This window comes from Leucoraja erinacea, chromosome 13 (genome assembly GCF_028641065.1).
Source record: "Leucoraja erinacea ecotype New England chromosome 13, Leri_hhj_1, whole genome shotgun sequence".
In the NCBI taxonomy this organism is placed as follows: domain Eukaryota; kingdom Metazoa; phylum Chordata; class Chondrichthyes; order Rajiformes; family Rajidae; genus Leucoraja; species Leucoraja erinaceus.
The window spans coordinates 11,172,309-11,190,093 of NC_073389.1; the positions used below are offsets into that span (position 1 = coordinate 11,172,309).

The window sequence follows — 17,785 nt, forward strand, 5'->3', positions numbered from 1 at the left end:
GGTCACTGGCCTTGGGGGTACTTGGCGAGGGAGTGGAGCAACCAAGTGGGGGGAGGGTGTGGGAGGGGGAGACCTCCCTCCCACGGTAGGGACTTTTTGAAATTTGATGTATTAAAATCATGTTTTAGTGCATTGTAGAAATGTGATTTAAATGTTTTTTGTTTGAAGTATTTTTAAGAGGTAACTTTTTAAGGGGTAAAGTTTTCCACACAAAGGGTGGTGGGTGTATGGAACAAGCAGCCAGAGGAGGTAGTTGAGGCAGGGACTATTCCAACATTTAAGAAACAGTTAGGCTGATACATGGATAGGACAGGTTTGGAAGGATATGGACCAAAAGCAGGTCGTGTAGCTGGGACATGTTGGCGGGTGTGGGCAAGTTGCGCCGAAGGGCCTGTTTTTACACTGTATCACTCTATGACTACATTATACCTCCACCATGCATGAATGCTTCAAAATCAAGTGGTCGAGTTTTATTGCCATATACTCAAGCATAGAAACATAGAAAATAGGTGCAGGATTTGGCCATTCTGCCCTTCGAGCCAGCACTGCCATTCCATATGATCATGGCTGGTCATATAAAATCAGTACCTCTTTCCTGTTTTTTCCCCATATCCCTTGATGTCGTTAGCCCCAAGAACTAAATGTAACTCTCTCTTGAAAACATCCAGTGAATTGGCCTGCACTGCCTTCTGTGGCAGAGAATTCCACAGATTCACAACTCTCTGGATGAAGAAAGTTTGTCCTCATCTCAGTCCTAAATGGCCTACCCCTTATTCTTAAACTGTGACCCCTGGTTCTGAACTCCCCCAACATCGGGAACATTTTTCCTGCAGTTACAGTAAGTGAAAATCTAGCAGGCAAGCAGGATGCTTTCTCCAACCACCCCCATTTGAAGGCCAGCTATCTTCCACCGCTTCTACCCAGTGCTTGGTACCTACTTTCAGCAGCCACTGGTTGTCCTCCAGGATGCACCGAGCTGCAGCCTGGTCCATGCTGGTCACCATTTGGCACTGGGACTCTCACGGCAGTGGCGTAACGCTTCCGACGCATCTGACAGCACGGGGTCTCTTGCACTGAGGCTGCTCCATGGCCGGAGCTGCAGCGATCGACTCGCCAGCCCAGCAAACACTCGTCAGCCTCAGCTCCCCGTCCGCATCTGTCCCCGCCGGTGCTTCTGCTTCCATCCCACCCTCCACACCGACTCTCCAACACCCGCGGCCCATGGAATTGATATTAGTTTTGAAATTCTCATTGATCACAGAATTTCTCACGACAGAGCGTGAGAAATTTGTGATCAGCGTGAGAATTGGGTGAAATGCGTGATTCTCACGCTCAATGCGTGAGAGTTGGCAGCTCTGTTCTACCTGCATGACTCCAGGGCATGCTTGTGGATTTACCAAGAAATTGGGTTTCTCAATAGTGGAAGGAATATAGAAAATAGAAAAGATCGTACCATTGTACGCATTCGTATCACATTGCAAACCACAAATGTGATCTCAGCGGTATATCACATCAAGACTGCAGCCCCGCTAAGCTGGTGCAAGACTAAACATAGACTATTTGATTGCTTGATTGAAAGATACAGCATGGAAACAGGCCCTTCCGCCCACCAAGTCAACACCGACCATTGGTCCTTTCACACCAGTTCTACGTCATCCCACTTTTGCACCCACTCCCTGTGCATTAGGGGTAATTTTCGAAGGCCAAGAAACTTACAACTCACACATCCTTGGGATGTGGGAGGAAACCGGAGCAGTTGGAAGAAACCCACAGGGTCATAGGGGTTTTAAAGGAATCAAGCGATATGGTACAATGCAGGAAAAAGGTGCCAAAGAGCAGGCCATATGTGATGCTGATCAAGGAGCAGAGATTTGTTGTCTCGACACCAGGACACGAGGTTCTCGATCTCCTTCCTGTACACCATCTCATCATTATTTGATATCTGGCCCAAAGTGGTGGTGTCATCTGCGAATTAGAAAATTGAAAAGTCTTACGAAGGTTCTCGTCCCGAAACCTCACCCATTCCTTCTCTCCAGAGACGCTGCCAGTCCCACTGAGTTACTCCAGCTTTTTAAATCTATGGTGCAGATGGATACTAGAGCAAGGGCTAAATAGCTGCCATCTGCTCCTAATTGCCTTCTTGCCATCCACAAACACAGCATGTGCACATCCCACCCCTATGCTAGCTTCTAGATTATGTTAAATGGTTGTGTCCAAGCTGCTGACTTGCATGCATCACAAAAACAAAATAAATAGATGTAACAATAGATCCTTCAGCCAATTTTGCCAGCTCTGCCATTCAACTAGGTCATGGCTGATCTGTCACCTCAGGGCCATTTTCCTGAATTGACTCCAGGAGCCTTGTTTCTCTCAGATAGACAATAGACTGACAGTCCCGCTATCCCGGGAATTAACCTTGTGAATCTACGCTGCACTCCCTCAATAGCAAGAAGATCATTCAAACCTCAACCAAGAAAATAATCAGTGACTGAGACTGGTGAATCAGAGGGTGGTGAATCTTTGGAATTCTTTGCCACAGAAGGTTGTGGAGGCCATGTCAGTGGAGATTTTTAAGAGAGATGGATAGATAGATTCTTGATGAGTATGGATGTCAGGGGTTATGGGGAAAATACAGGCAAATGGGGATAGGGGATAGGATATAGATTGGCCATGATTAAATGGCAGAGTAGACAGGATGGGCCAAATGGCCTAATTCTGCTCCTATCACTTATGACCTTATGACCCCGTTGGGTCCCTCTTTGTTCTCTCGGCGGCTGTCCCCCTCCCCCTGCTAGGTCCCTCTTTCTACCAGATTCTGAAGATTCACTCTAGGGGAATCCTCATCTTCATATCTACTTCCCCATTGATGCTGCAACTTCATTTTCACTCTCTCACTACTACACTCCCACCTCATTTCCAGATTGTCAAGAGGAGAACGGGCTCTGATAGTGAGGGATTTTTGCTTACATTCTCCGCACTTGCAAATGAGTAAAGAATGTGGATTGAGGGGGAATTATATCAATTGCACACTGGGAAAAAAATTGCATTTCTACAAACCGTTTCTAGACCTAATGATATGTAAAAACATTTCATCAACAGTTTTGCAAGACAGGAAACACAGCAAGCAAGCTCCAACTAAGCAACAATGTGATATTTATCTCTTCCAGTGATATTGACTAAACAATAAATATTGGCTAAAAAACAAGGGGAAATCGCCTCGAATCCTTTAAATAGTGCCATGGGATCTCTCATATCTACCAGATTAGACAAGCGGGACCTCAGTTTAGTATCTCATCTGAAAAGAGGTGCGGCACTTACTGCTTCTCTGAATTGTACGGTAAGCTTAGATTTTAATGCTAATGTGTAAAGTGATATCTGCAGGCCCAAAGGAGAATACCCTTCATTACAGCTGACTACATGAGGGACACCTCCAGTAGGAGGAGGCTACCACACCCAAGGCGGAAAAATGAAAGACGTCAGATAAGGAAACCAATACCTCTGGTCATCATCCTGAAAACAAATTGAAAGTGAGGACTATATTGACCCCCTGGAGAGGATCCAGAGGAGGTTTACAAGAATAATCGCAGGAATGAATGGGTTAACATATGATGAGCGTTTGACGGCACTGGGCCTGTACCCGCAGGAGTTAAGAAGGATGAGGGGGGGGACCTCATTGAAACTTATCGAATTGGTGAAAGGCTTGGATAAAGTGGATGTGGAGAGGATGTATCCACTAGTGGGAGAGTCTAGGACTAGAGGTCATAGCCTCAGAATTAAAGGACGTTCCTTTAGGACGGAGATGAGGATGAATTTCTTTAGTCAGAGGGTGGTGAATCTGTGGAATTATTTGCCACAGAAGGCTGTGGAGGCCAAATCAATAGATATTTTTTAAGGCAGAGATAGATAGATTCTTGAATAGTATGGGTGTCAAGGGTTATGGGGGAAAGGCAGGAGAATGGGGTTAAGAGAGACAGATCAACCATGATTGAATGGCAGAGAAGACCTAATGGCCTAATTCTGCTCCTATCACTTATGACCTTATGACGTTATGAGATTGCCCTATGGGCAGCAAAATACATCATTGTTCTTCTAGGTGGTTTGCCTTGGATGCTGAGACCCACCTAGAGAAGCCCAATGCTATGTGGAGGGTTATGTTTAATCAATAAGCATTAGCCAACAGACATCAAAAGATTGGGTGGACTGTAAGCTGTGTGCAACATCCTGGGGCTGTGAATGGTGCTACGTAAGTGCGGGGTCTTGTCTTTATCCAATTGTTCACTTCACACCGTCTCAGGGCTTCGGGGAGAATAAACAGGAACATGTTGCAGGAAATTAAACATTGATTTGATTTTGCAGTGGAGCCCTGGCTTTAAAAATAAACATGTTGTGACTGATAGTAATTCTGCCTACCGCCTGTGGAATGGGGCGCTTTAAAAGAGCAATTAATTCTGCTAATTATTTCTACCTTGCATCATTATATTTGTGCTCTGAACGTGTCGGTATTCATATAATGAAAACCATGCAGCTTTTTTATTTCTTCTGCGCCTAGATGTGTGTTTTGAAACAGAGACTTTGCAACAGGATGTGGTTTAGCTCAGTGCACCAAGTCTGGACTACAGCAGGTTTCCTGTCAAGCTGCGACTGACTGCTGAGGGCTGGAGCCGTTATCTCCCCGCTGTCAAGAGTCAAGCTTGCCCTTCGTGCCTCACTTCCTTGGTTTCTTACAGCATTTCCTGAGCACAAATCGATAAACCACTGACATGCTGTGGAAAGGGGAAAAAAAACACAAAAAACTTTTAAGCGAGGCACGGGAAGCTGATGTTTAAACTCCCCGTTTTACAGGCCTGGATAAGAGGAAAACTCCTACACACTTGAAGCGGTGTAAACTTCACCAACCGGCTGACAACAGGCGGACCGAGTCTCCAGTGGAAAGGACAAGCCAGGCAGGAATCCTGTCGTTTCTTTTCGCCCACAATGTGGACTCTGCAGAAATCATTTTGTGTCAGAAGCTACTGATTTTAAAAAGTCGTGTCAGGATGTGAGTCTGCACTTGGCCCTGGAGACATTTGCTGGGATTGTTGGTTGTTTATTTTTTTTCTTCAAAAGACAAACCCCATGGTTGTTTTCGGATAGCTCCCGCGACAGAGCACTTTGAGCCGGGGATTACTGAAGTCAACTTGTTCACTAATGAAGAACAAGGCAGCCAAGCAGAAGGGAAAGCGGAAAGGTGCGAAGGACACTGCGTTTGGCTGTGACCTGGGCGAACACTTGCACAGCTCCAGCCAGGATGGTAAAGTGAACCTTTTATTGTATAACAATGTTTTTAGAAGCTGCTTTACGGCGGGGGGATTAGTTAATGATCCCACTTCTGTTATAACAGAGGCTTCGGCTAACCTAGTGTTAGGAACATTTATTTCAACTGAATATCGGAAATGACAGAACATGAAATGAAACATCTGCATTTTACCCTGTCCAATTATAATATCAAAACAAGTGGAATTTCAAATGAAAGCCTGTGCATTTAGAAGTCTTGGTTAATATCAGTATCCTGCACTCAGTGTCGGAGCCCCGGTGTTAAATCAGCTCAGAAACACTGCGAGTTTTTGTTAGGCACCAAACGCCACTGTTTAATTATAGTCTCATCGTGCTTGTAACGGGACAGTATTTTTTTTTGCGGAATAAATTGCAAGTCAACGAGGTGCATTAACTAACACATAGTGCAAGCCTTAAAAGGTAATGTGTGTTAGCCGGAACCGATTGTAGCAGCTTTTGAAAGTTTTAAACTGACGCCTTCTCTGACACTGTGGTACTGATATTTAGATCGCAATCGTGCAAAAAGTGGGGGTCAGAAGTAATTTGTCAAATCAGGCCTTTGCAGTGACTGGATGTGGCAGAGATAGCGAGAGGGTGGGCAGGATGTGGGGATGGGAGGGATGGCCACTGGTCGTGGAAAGCGCCGCCGCATTTACTGCACGAAAGCTGGGGACTGATTTCAAACCACAGGTTGGGATCTTGGGCGAGTTCCCAAACAGCTGGCGAGCAGATTTTTTTCCCTCTCAAGTAACTGCACCGTGTAACGATGGAAGGAATTCCATGACTGAAAATGCACAGCCACTGGCAGGTGGAAAAAATAACAGTTTCTGTGAAACCATGAGGTTCCTTGCACGTTGGGTGTTGCCTGTGGAACGCGATGCAGAGAGAGAGAGAGAGACAGAGAGAGAGATTGCTCGGTGTACTTTATGTTTTTGAATCTATAAACAGTATAAATATCACATCTTCCCCATCGATATCTATGGAATTCCTTCCATCGTCTCTGGCCCAGTCCACTGTCCCACCCTGTCTGAAGTCCTCCACCATAGTCCCCTTGCCCAAAAAAACCAACATCTCCAGCCTCAACGACTACCGGCCAGTCGCATTCACACCAGTGGTGATGAAGTGTTTTGAAAAACTGGTCCGGGGTCATATCACATCACTCCTGGCCCCATTTGACCCCCCCCACTGAGCAATAGACTCGCATCTGTAGCCACAGCTCTCCATGCTGCCTTTTTCACTTGACAACGGGGGAGCTACGTGCGGATGCTCTCTGTGGACTACAGCTCGTTTTAATACATCCTTCCCCACAACATGTGGACAAACTGGGGGACTTGGTCTTCCACACTCCTTGACCTGGCTTCCTGCGGGTCGCAGCCAAGAGTCAACCATCATACATCCACGGTCACTCGACCGGCTCTCCATCTGCGTACTGAGCCTCTTCTCCCCCATCTACACACATGATGCATACCACAGCACCATTGTCACGCGGATGACACTACGGTCTCATCTCCGGGGGGGGGGGACGAGTACGCCTACCGGGATGAGGCGGAGCGCCCCCTGCTCCTCAACACCTTAAAGACAAAGGAAGTAATAATAGATTCAGGAAGAATAAAAACGGACATGGTACCGTTGAATATCAAGGGGACTCCATTGGCGGATTTCCCTTCCACCATCTCTGACGTGGACCACCACTCCGCTGCTGAAAAAGGTCCAGCAGAGACTGCACTTCCTGAGGGTGCTCAGGAAGAATAACCACCAGGACTGCTGCTGTCCTTTTAACCCTCCATTGAGAGCATCTAACCTGATGATCTCACAAACCATCTCAAGGGCCATTGACAACGCCTTGTCTACCTCCTCTCAACCTTGGAGGACTTACACAGTTCCCGCTGCCCCCCCCAGAGCATCAAAAGGACATTTCCCACCCCGGACACTCCCTGTTTGAACTTTGCCGTCAGGCAGACGGTACAGATCTTTTTTACCCCACTGCTATAAAAGCACTAAATGTAGCCGCCAAGGAACGCAGGGGCGAGACATACTACTGTGGTACACTGAAACGACAGAAGGATGGAGGGTCGCCGATATTTTCGTGATATTTATTTAGATCATTTAATATTTTACCTTGTATGTATCGTTAGCTTTTAGAAATGTTTGAAATGGTGCACTGACTGGCTGACATTTTTAAATTTCGTTGTACATGGCTCATGTTACAATGACAATAAAGAAACTATTCTAAACTATTCTATTCTATTCTATTCTGAACAATGCCCCGACCTCGCCTGGCAATTATATCACGTCTGCTGCTACTTGGTGACTTAAATATCCACATGGACTCCCCCACCTGCAAGCTCGCATCTGAATTCGCCTTTTTACTGGATTCACCGATCCGTCACCTTTCCCTAAAAAGGTCCACAGACAAATCAACCGGTCTTCTCCATCTATGCCTCTTCCCCCTCTCTGATCATAAGCTTATACCTCCTCAAGCCTCGAGCTTCAACACTCTCCCTAAATCCATTGATCCCCACCATCTCTCTGACCTCCTCTCCACCACTCTCCCCCTGGACTCAGCCCCCATCTCACCTGATGATCTCACAAACCATCCAACTCCACTTTTTAACACCATGATCAAAACAAGCCGTAACTTTCACACATCTTCACCCTCACACCTTTATCCTGAAACAGCTGTACCGACTTGACGACTCCCATCCCTCACAGTCCACCTTGAAGCTGACAAACTCCACCTCACTGATTACAAAGATGCCCTCATTGCTGCAAAATCTGCCTACCTCCTCCTTTCACCAATCCCTGCCTAAACCACGACCCTCCTTCCACACCCTCCTCAAGCCTCGAGCCAACTGCTCTGCAACTCTCCTCCAGTTTTTTTTTCGCTGGTCACCCCTATTGAAATCTCCCCTGTACCCGAACTCCCCAGCTCTACTCCAACACCTACCAAGCCCCTCCTTTCAATATCCCACTGACCCTCTCCCCCTCTCCCCTGCTTCCTGAAGTCCTGCACTCCTCCCAAACTGTTCTCTGCTCCCTTGACCCTCACTAATCCTGCTTCCCCGTCTCTCACCTCACTAATCTCTTCAACAAGGAATTGTCCCCTCCGCTTTCAAAACTGCTGCTGTTACACCAATCTTAAAGAAACCTGGTCTTGATCCCTCCTCTCTCATTAACTACCGCCCAATCTCAAACCTCCCCTTTCTTTCAAAAACCCTGGAGCGTATCGTTGCGTCGCAACTTCATTCCCACCTCCTTGCGTATAACCTACTTGAACCCCTCCAATCTGGCTTTCGCCCCCTCCATAGCACAGAAACTGCTCTCCTCAAAGTCCTCAACGACCTCCTCACCTCTGCTGACACTGGTTCCCTCAATATCCTCATCCTCCTCGACCTGAGCGCAGCCTTCGATACAGTGAACCATAACATCCTGCTCACCAGACTCAAAGACCTCGGCATTGAAGGCTCTGCACTCAGCTGGCTCCGTTCCTACCTTTCCAACAGATCCCACTTCATCTCTCTCCACAACCACACCTCTGCTACAGCCACAGTCACTCAAGGCGTTCCCCAAGGCTCCGTACTCGGCCCCCTCCTCTTCATCATCTACATCCTCCCCCTTGGTCAGATACTCCGCCACTTCAACCTGGACTTCCACTGTTACGCTGATGTTACCCAGATCTACCTTGGCACCAAATCCCCCCACAACTCCCCCCCTCTCCCATATCAACTCCTGTTTGTCAGCTACAAAAACCTGGATGCAACATAATTTCCTCAAACTCAACAGCGATAAGACAGAATTCCTCCTCATAGGCTCCAAAGCCACACTCAACAAAATCAATAACCCCACTCTCACCATCGACGGCACCACTGTCTCCCCATCTCCCAAGGCCCGCAACCTTGGCGTGATCTTTGATTCCACCCTCTCCCTTCAGCCTCACATCCGCCATGTCATTAAAACCTCCTTCTTTCATCTCCGCAACATCGCCAAACTCAGACCCTCTCTCACACCGCCCGCTGCTGAAAGACTTATCCATGCCTTCATCTCCTCCCGACTGGACTATTGCAACTCACTTCTCCTTGGCATCAGCTCCACCTACATCAACCGACTCCAACTGGTCCAGAACGCAGCCGCCCGACTCATCACCCACATCAAATCCTGGCATCACATCACTCCAGTCCTCAAACAGCTTCACTGGCTTCCCATCTCCCACCGGATCACCTACAAAATCCTGATCCTCACCTACAAAGCCCACTACCATCTGGCCCCCCCATATCTCACTGACCTCCTCTCCCCCTACCAACCCTCACGGTCCCTCAGATCCACATCAGCCGGTCTCCTCTCCATCCACAAGTCCAACCTCCGCAGTTTTGGGGACAGAGCCTTCTCCAGGGCAGCTCCCAGGCTCTGGAACTCCCTCCCCCAACTGATCCGCAATTCCGTGTCCCTCACCATCTTCCAGTCCCGCCTCAAGACCCATCTCTTCACCTCTGCCTATCCTTAGCCCCACGTGCCGTCCCTTTTCATCTGTGCATTAATTGCCTCATACTGTGTTTTGTATTGAATTCTGTATTTACTTTGTGTACTAGTCATGTCTCTACTATTTATTTCATTCCCCTTACATGTTTTTCCTCTACCTGCTAAATTTTTGTAAGGTGTCCTTGAGACTCTTGAAAGGCGCCCATAAATAACATTTATTATTATTATTGTATGATTTGGTTATTGTTCATTTCGCTCGCATTGATCTTTTTAAAAAGTACATTTGACAACGTGGGGTAACTTATCGGTTGGGTAAATATCTGAGAATCAATGGAATGGCTTATCGATTGATTGATTTAAAGATACAGCGTGGAAACCAGCCCTTCAGCCCATCAAATCCAATGGCCATCGATCACACCTTCACACTAGTTCCACATTATCCCACCTTTGAATCCACTGGGTGCAATTCACAGGGGCCAATTAACCTGCAAACCAGCGTGGGAGGAATCTGGAGCACCCAGGGGAACTCATGCGGTCATAGCGAGAATGTGCAAACTCCACACTGGCAGCACCCGAGGTCAGGATCGAATCTGGATCTGTGGCGCTGTGCTCCACTGAGCTGCTTAGGTCAACGCTTTACCAGCATTCGGCATTGTTTCCTGTCTATATTGTTGGGACGCAGAGGTTTGTCATAAACCTGAATTTTACTTGTCCCAGGGTTCAGATCCTCTCAGGCCCCAATCACAAGTAAAGGGCCTGTCCCGCTTACGTGTCCTTGGCACGCAAACTACGCGACCTCATGGTCGCGTTGAGGCGCAAGGGCATCGTATGGCTGCCGTCTGAAACTAACACATCAAAGAGTCGAACAGAAAATGCTGGAAATACCCAGCAGGTCAGGCCACATCTGTGGGATAGACCTGTGAAGTATTTCCAACATTTGTTCATTTCTAGTATCTTTGAGATTTGTTTTAGATTTTTTAAGCGCTGGTCAGGTGGCAAATCAATAAGGGCTGATTTCTTTGCTTCGCTCATGTTAGTAGCTGTGAATCTCTCCAAGTTTTGAATTTGCGGCCTCATTGAAAACTCGCGATGCTTAGATGTTTTGGCTTCCTTGTACATGTCAATTCATCTCGGAAACCCAGTTGCAGAGGGCAGATTGCAATGGGTGGGCACTTGGGAAGGATTAGTATTAAAACTACAGAGGCCTATATCAAGATTCCACAGAAATACTGGGTGCCACTTGCTTGGAGCGCAAGTGGATGAGGGGTGATCTTACAGATGTGTATAAAATCTTGAGAGGAATAGATCGGACAGATGCACAGAGTCTCTTGCCCAGAGGAGGTGAATTGAGGATCAGAGGACATAGGTTTAAGGTGAAGGGGAAAAGAGTTAAAAGGAACCTGGGGGGAACCTTTTCACACAAAGGGTGGTGGGTGTATGGAACAAGCTGCCAGAGGAGGTAGTTGAGGCAGGGACTATCCCAACATTTAAGAAGCAGCTAGACAGTTACATGGATAGGACAGGTTTGGAGGGATATGCGCGGGCAGGTGGAACAATCGTTGGCCGGGACATGTTGGCTGGTGTGGGCAAGTTGGGCCAAAGGGCCTGTTTCCACTCTGTATCACTCTATGACCCTTTGACACTATATCCTCATAAACAGGGAACTATGCAGCACTCAGATACCGATCATTAGCTCCTCATCAATGATCTTTTACTGAACCATGACGCTCTTCATTCTTAACACTTACTACACTGAGTCTTGTGTGCTGTCTCCTGCTTTTCCAGAAGGGTCTCTACCCGAAACGTCACCTATTCCTTCTCTCCAGATATGCTGCCTGTCCTGCTGAGTTACTCCAGCATTTTGTGTCTGTCTTCGGTTTAAACCAGCATCTGCAGTTGCTTCCTACACTTCAGTTGTGCCGCTCACTTTGTTAATCAAAGCACTCTCGCATCAGTAATGGTCAGTAAAGGGCCTGTCTCACTTGGGCAACCTAATCCGCGAGTTCTGGCGAGTTTGCCCTCGACTCATACGCGCAGCATGGTCGACACGAGGTCGTAGGAGGTCTTTGTAACTCTCCTTCATGCTCGAGAGTAGTTCCCGTGTACTCGAGGCCTCAGCTAGGTCGCGGCGGTTTTTTCAATATGTTAAAAAATGCCCGCGAGTAAAACAAGGTCGTCATGGAAAAAAATTGGTACCTTTTTTTACTCGTAGGTTTAGTCGTAGTAGGTCGTAGCAGGTCGGCATGTTAGTGGTAGGTAATCGAGGGAGAGGGCAGTCATAGATAGTCTTCATCATAGTCGAAGAAGGTCTTCTACATAGTTGAAGGAGGTCTTCAACATGTCATTTTTTCAAACTATTCTAAACTCGCCAATTAGGGCGCCCAAGTGGGACAGCCCCTTAAGTGATATTCAACATGGAATTTTTGGATAGAAAGCAACATTGGATAGACTAGACGCTGGTTTAAACAGAAGATAGACACAAAATGCTGGAGTAACCCAGCGGGACAGGCAGCGTCTCTGGAAAGAAGGAATGGGTGTCGGTTTGGGTCGAGACCCTTCTCGTCGTCAATCCATTCTCCCTCTACAGTGAGATGTACGAACAACAGATAGTTAAGCTATTCTCAGCAGCCTGGGAAATGTTAAAAGTGCATTGTAGCTATTATTATGTTGTTTTTATTTCCAATGTCAAAATCTAATTCTCTGGAAAAAGATTTCTAGGAAGAATTTTAACCTTTTAGTTTTCGTGAGAATTATACATAGCTATAATCTTTCTCTACAAAGTGGGGGAGTGGGGGGGTGTTCCTCAAATGCAATGATCTCTAAATTTAAGTTTTTCGTTGCCAATTGCTTTACACTGTGGTACATGAAGACCTTGCGTGCCGTTATGTGGGGACAGGGCTGTGTAGTGTGTTAACCTGCTATTTTTTTAATGCAATTCTGCAGAGAAGGTTTAAGTACAATATGAATCCATAGAATAAATGGTCCTTCTTGGTATCTTGTGCAATGGGTGCAGTTTCTCTAAAAGAAAAACATAAAATGCTGAAAACATTCACAGGTCAAACAGCATCTGTGACGAGAATTATCAGTAATGTGTTGATTTTTTGATTTGTTTTGAATTTCCAGTATCTGCAGTCTTTTGCTCCTCGTTTTTTTCAAACAAACAATTTGTGCTGTAGATAGACACAGTATACTGGAGTAACTCAGTGGGTCAGACAGCATCTCTGGAGAAAAGGAATAGGTGACATTTCGGGTCGAGACCCTTCTTCAGACTGAGAGTCGAGGGAAAGGGAAACAAGAGATATAGACGATGATACATAGAACAAATGATTGAAATATACAACAAAGTAATGATGATAAAGGCAGTGGTCCATTGTTGGCTGTGGGCGAGGTGAAAACCAGTTATACCGACATTGAAACTCACCAGAACGACAGTGAAACTAGTACAATGATTAGGGTGGGGATGAACGGAGAGAGACGGGATGCAAATTTTACTTGAAGTTACAGAAATCAATTCTCATACTGGGTTGTAAAGCCCCTGTCCCACTTAGGAGACCTAAACAGCAACCTCTGGTGATCTTGCCCCCGCCACCCAAAGTTTCCATGAGGTCACCGGAGGTTTTGGTCACTCTCCCTAATGGTCGAAAGTGGTTTCCGCATGGTCGAGGCTTCATCTAGGTTGCTGCTATTTTTTCATCATGATTATAACTGGCCTCGACTGAAAATAGGTTGCCGTTTTAAAAATCGATCATTTTTTAGTGGCAGGTCTAACCGAAGCCAGTTTTCTTCATAGTCGAGGAAGGTTTTCAAGGTGGGAGGTAGGAGGTTGTAGGTCACCTCGATCTTGATTTTTGTTTTGGTGGCGGGCAAGGTCACCAGAGGTTGCTGTTTAGGTCTCCTAAGTGGGGCAGGGGCTTAAGCTTCCCAAGTGAAATATGAGGTGCTTTTGAGCTATTGGATATCACAAAACTATCTCTTCACTTGGTGTGGATGTGCACTTTAATGGCAGATTGTAGCGTTGAAGAAACATGTTACTCTGTGTTGTGTACCTCTGTTGTTTGGTCTACAATTGGGAACTTCCATCTGCACATCCACTACTCGCGCTGAGCAAAGAAATGTAAATGTAGCCCTTCATTGTTAGGTGAATCTTGAGTAGTAAAGCTACTTCAGAATCGGGCAAGTAAAGAGAAATGTGCATGAATGCAAGAGAGAGTCAGAGTCACACTGAAACAGCCACACTGGTGACTAAACCACAAAGCCTCCTCTGCAATAATCTTGTACTACATTTTATTCTCCCGACAACCCCCCCACCCAGATTCTACCACCATCCCACCCCCTACCCCCACCCCAGACTATACCACTCGCCGTTATATTCGGGGGCTTTTACAGTGATCTATTAACCTGACAACCAGCAAGTCTTTGGGTTGTTGGAGGAAACTGGGGCACCTGGAGGGAACAAGAAAAACATGCAAACTCCACACAGCCAGCACCCGAGGTCGGGATTGAACCTTGGTTTCTGGGGCCCTGTGGCTCCAGTTATAATAAACTGCACCACTGTGCCGCCTGTGTTTGTGTTTCTAATAAAGTTGTACTGTTATCAGCTTTTATTACAAGGTACTGCACTGCTGAGGAACAGAGACACAGCATTAAATCAGAAAAGTTATTTCTTGTCTCTTCAAGAGATTAGGATTAATGTTTTGTTTAGCTTTCATCATTCTGAAAATGATTATATGCCAACAGGCAATTTATGTGATGCTTCAAAAGAATTGTTAATTCCCATGGCATGGTACAAATTGAAAGCTGCGCAGATTTACAGTGGCTTTTTAACATACACATTCTATTCATGTGCCTGGATCGTTCATCAAGACATTTCCAATCCAGTTTTAACAGGTGGCCATTCAGCCCATTGAGTCCATACTGACTCCTCATAGAACAATGCTGTCAGTCTTATTCCCCCATTCTTCATCTGAAGAGGTGCGGGGTTCTGTTTTTACACAGAGATGATGAGCGTTGGAACACACTGCCAGGTATGGTGAGGGAGGCAGATACAAAAGAGGCTTTTAGATCAGCACATGGAGGAATACGAGTAATATTTAGTCAGAGGAGATTAGTTTAACATGGCATCATATTCAGCATGGTAATTGTGCCTTGAAGGGCATGTTCCTGTGCTGCACTCTTCTGTAGTCTATGTTCATCTGATGTGCAATAACAATTTTCGGTATCATCAAATGCTTGACCTCCCTCATCATCCAAGGACTCCTGGCTTTGATTCCTCAGTGTTTTTCTCGTGCGAATATACCCAGCCTATACCTGAAGACTCCTCTTAAGGACTGGATTGTTCGTTTCAATTTTTTCCTGTAAAAATCTTTAGATTCATTTTACACTGGCAAGTCTCATCATCCCATTGAAGTTGGCATTCCTCCAGTTCACACAGTCCACTTTTGATTAATGCTTCACATGCATTCTGCAATGGGGCAACCAGAACTGCACATAATGATGGTGCAGCTGGTAGAGCTGCTGTCTCACTGCGCCAGAGACCCAGGTTCAATCCTAACCTCGGATGCTCTGTGTGGAATTTGTATGTTCTTCCCTGGGACCGCCTGGGTTTCCTCCAGGCCTTCCGGTTTCCTCCTATATCCCAAAGACGTGCAGGTTTGTAAGTTAATAAGCCTCTGTAAATTACCCCTAATGTGCAGGGAGTGGGTGAGAAAGTAGGATAATATAGAACTAGTGTGAACAAATGATCGACGGTCCACGGGGACTCAATGGGCCTGCCCCTGTTTCTATGCTGTATCTCTAAACTAAACTAAAATTCCAAAAATGATGGGGGTTTGCCTGTGTGTGACATTGATTTGTGTGCAAGCCATTAAATGGGAAGTGTATTCAGCTGGGCTGTTACACAATCCAAAATAAGATAAAAGGCCCTTCAGTTAGAAATGACGTTGGGTTTTATACCTTTCGTAGATCCAGGGTCATTCAGGAATCCACGGCTGATTCAACAAATCACTGACTTCCTCAGACAGGCCTAATCAAAAGCAATGTATCAAGCAAAATAACAACAAATTATACCAGCGCCAAAAATGCCCAAGAATTAAAATGTAGGAAGGAACTGCAGATGCTGGTTTACACCGCAGATAGACACAAAATGCTGGAGTAACTCAGCGGGACAGGCAGCATCTCTGGAGAGAAGGAATGGGCGATGTTTTGGGTCGAGACCCTTCTTAAGACTGAGAGTCAGGGGACTGGGAAACTGGAGATACAAAGAGAATGTAACGTGTGAAAACAACAGATCAAAAGCAGACAATGTTCATGTAAATGTAGAATTGGTTCATTGTTGGCTGAGGGGAAGGTGACAACGAGGCACACAAACAGTAAAATTAATCAGGAGGACATTGAAACTAGTTGGAGAACTAAGGAGAGAGAGGGACGGAGAGGTTAAAAGGCCATAAGTAATAGAGGCAGAATTAGGCACAGCAAATGTACTCCGCCATTTCAACCATGGCTGATCTATCTCACCCTCCTAACCCCATTCTCCTGCCTTCTCCCCAGAGAGAGAGGGAAAGCAAGGATTACTTCAGAGAAATCAATATTCACACTGCTTGCAAGAATTAAAGTCTTGTGTTTCTTGGAAATTTCGAGCTTTTACTCTCAAATTGGGCAGATTAAAGGGCCTGTCCCACTTAGGCATAATTCGCGCATCAGACAGGTGGCGCGCAAAGATTTTGTGAACCCCAAAATCCTGGGGCGCCGCGGGCGACCGCACGTCACTGCCCACGTCACCAAGCACCATGCGAACGTAATGCACGCCATGCCCGCATCACACGCACGTTACGATGCATGTGTCGTGCGTCGTAACACGAAAATGATGCCTCGTAAATGACGTGCAAATGTCGCCCAAGTGGGACAAGCCCTTAAGAGCTCAACAGGAAAACTATGATTTCTGTGAGTCTATTTATCTCTCAGTCAACCCATGAATCCAAGCATTTCTACAGCCCAAACTCTTGTGATTGTCAAGCAGTGAGGCAATCAGCTTGAAAAGCCCAGAGCAACTGGAGAGACCTAGAATAATTCAGCTTTCCAACACCATCAGGTGCAGGGACAACCCTGTACTCAGTTAGCTCGTCCTCTCATGACCTTCCTAACTCCCTGACCTGCACCATACTCCCCTCCTCAACAACCTTCCCTCATCCCTACCACAGCACAAACTCATGCACGTTGCCAGTTGCCTCTGTTACACCTCTGCAGATGCAAGGCCTCAAATCCCCCACTGAGAAGTCTCCAGGCTTATGAATTAAAATGAGGGCTGCGGACAATTCAAAACGATGTGCAGCAGACTATCCCAACCTTTAGACTTGACTAAATGGATTCTAAATTCTCATCAGTGCCTGGATTAAACTTTGAAATGATAACCATTCTCTGAAGGTATTTTTTGTATGTGCAAAGGTTCTTGGACTCCCTGCACACTCGGTGTAAACATGCATTTTATGTAAAGCTCCGCTCAACCCATGGGACTTGCAGAGCCCAATGAAAGGCATGTCTGCGAATCTGGCACCAGTTTAAATGTGATCGTCATAACAGTAGAAGTAGAGCTGCTACATGGATCTCCATTCTCCATTCTCCCACCATCTGAGCGCAAGAACGGCCAAATTTAGTCACATCTTAAGATGACGAATGGGCTGCAAAGATTAATGTGCAGATGGGAACGCAGAGATACGGAGGAGTTTATACTACAGGGCAGCTGGTCTGGGTTAAACAGCAGAGATGTGGGAATCAACAAACATTTTGAAATGCAGCCAGATTATTTTGGGGAATCAGGGATTACCCAGCCTGTGAAAGGATTTATCTTCCTCATTAGATCTTAATGTTTGAACATCTTTTCTTTTGCTCCATTCATCTGACTCTGAGCCAGTCCCCCTTGGGTCCAAGCCTGAGGATTCTGCGCATGTGACTGGCCACTCAGAAATATCCCACACACTTTCTGTTGTCGTCTCCAACTAAC

The 17,785-nt window shown here is 46.2% G+C and overlaps 1 protein-coding gene across 2 annotated transcripts in view; it reads left to right on the forward strand.

Annotated features, from left to right (window-relative positions):
- The first annotated feature begins 4,210 nt into the window (after positions 1–4,210).
- arhgap31 (Rho GTPase activating protein 31) overlaps positions 4,211–17,785 on the forward strand; it is a 118,234-nt gene continuing 104,659 nt past the window's right edge. For both annotated transcript variants that reach the window (XM_055644449.1, XM_055644450.1), the window contains exon 1: positions 4,211–5,290. In XM_055644449.1, the coding sequence (XP_055500424.1) occupies positions 5,188–5,290 (103 nt within the window). In that variant the 5' untranslated portion in view covers positions 4,211–5,187. The remainder of the gene's footprint in view (positions 5,291–17,785) is intronic.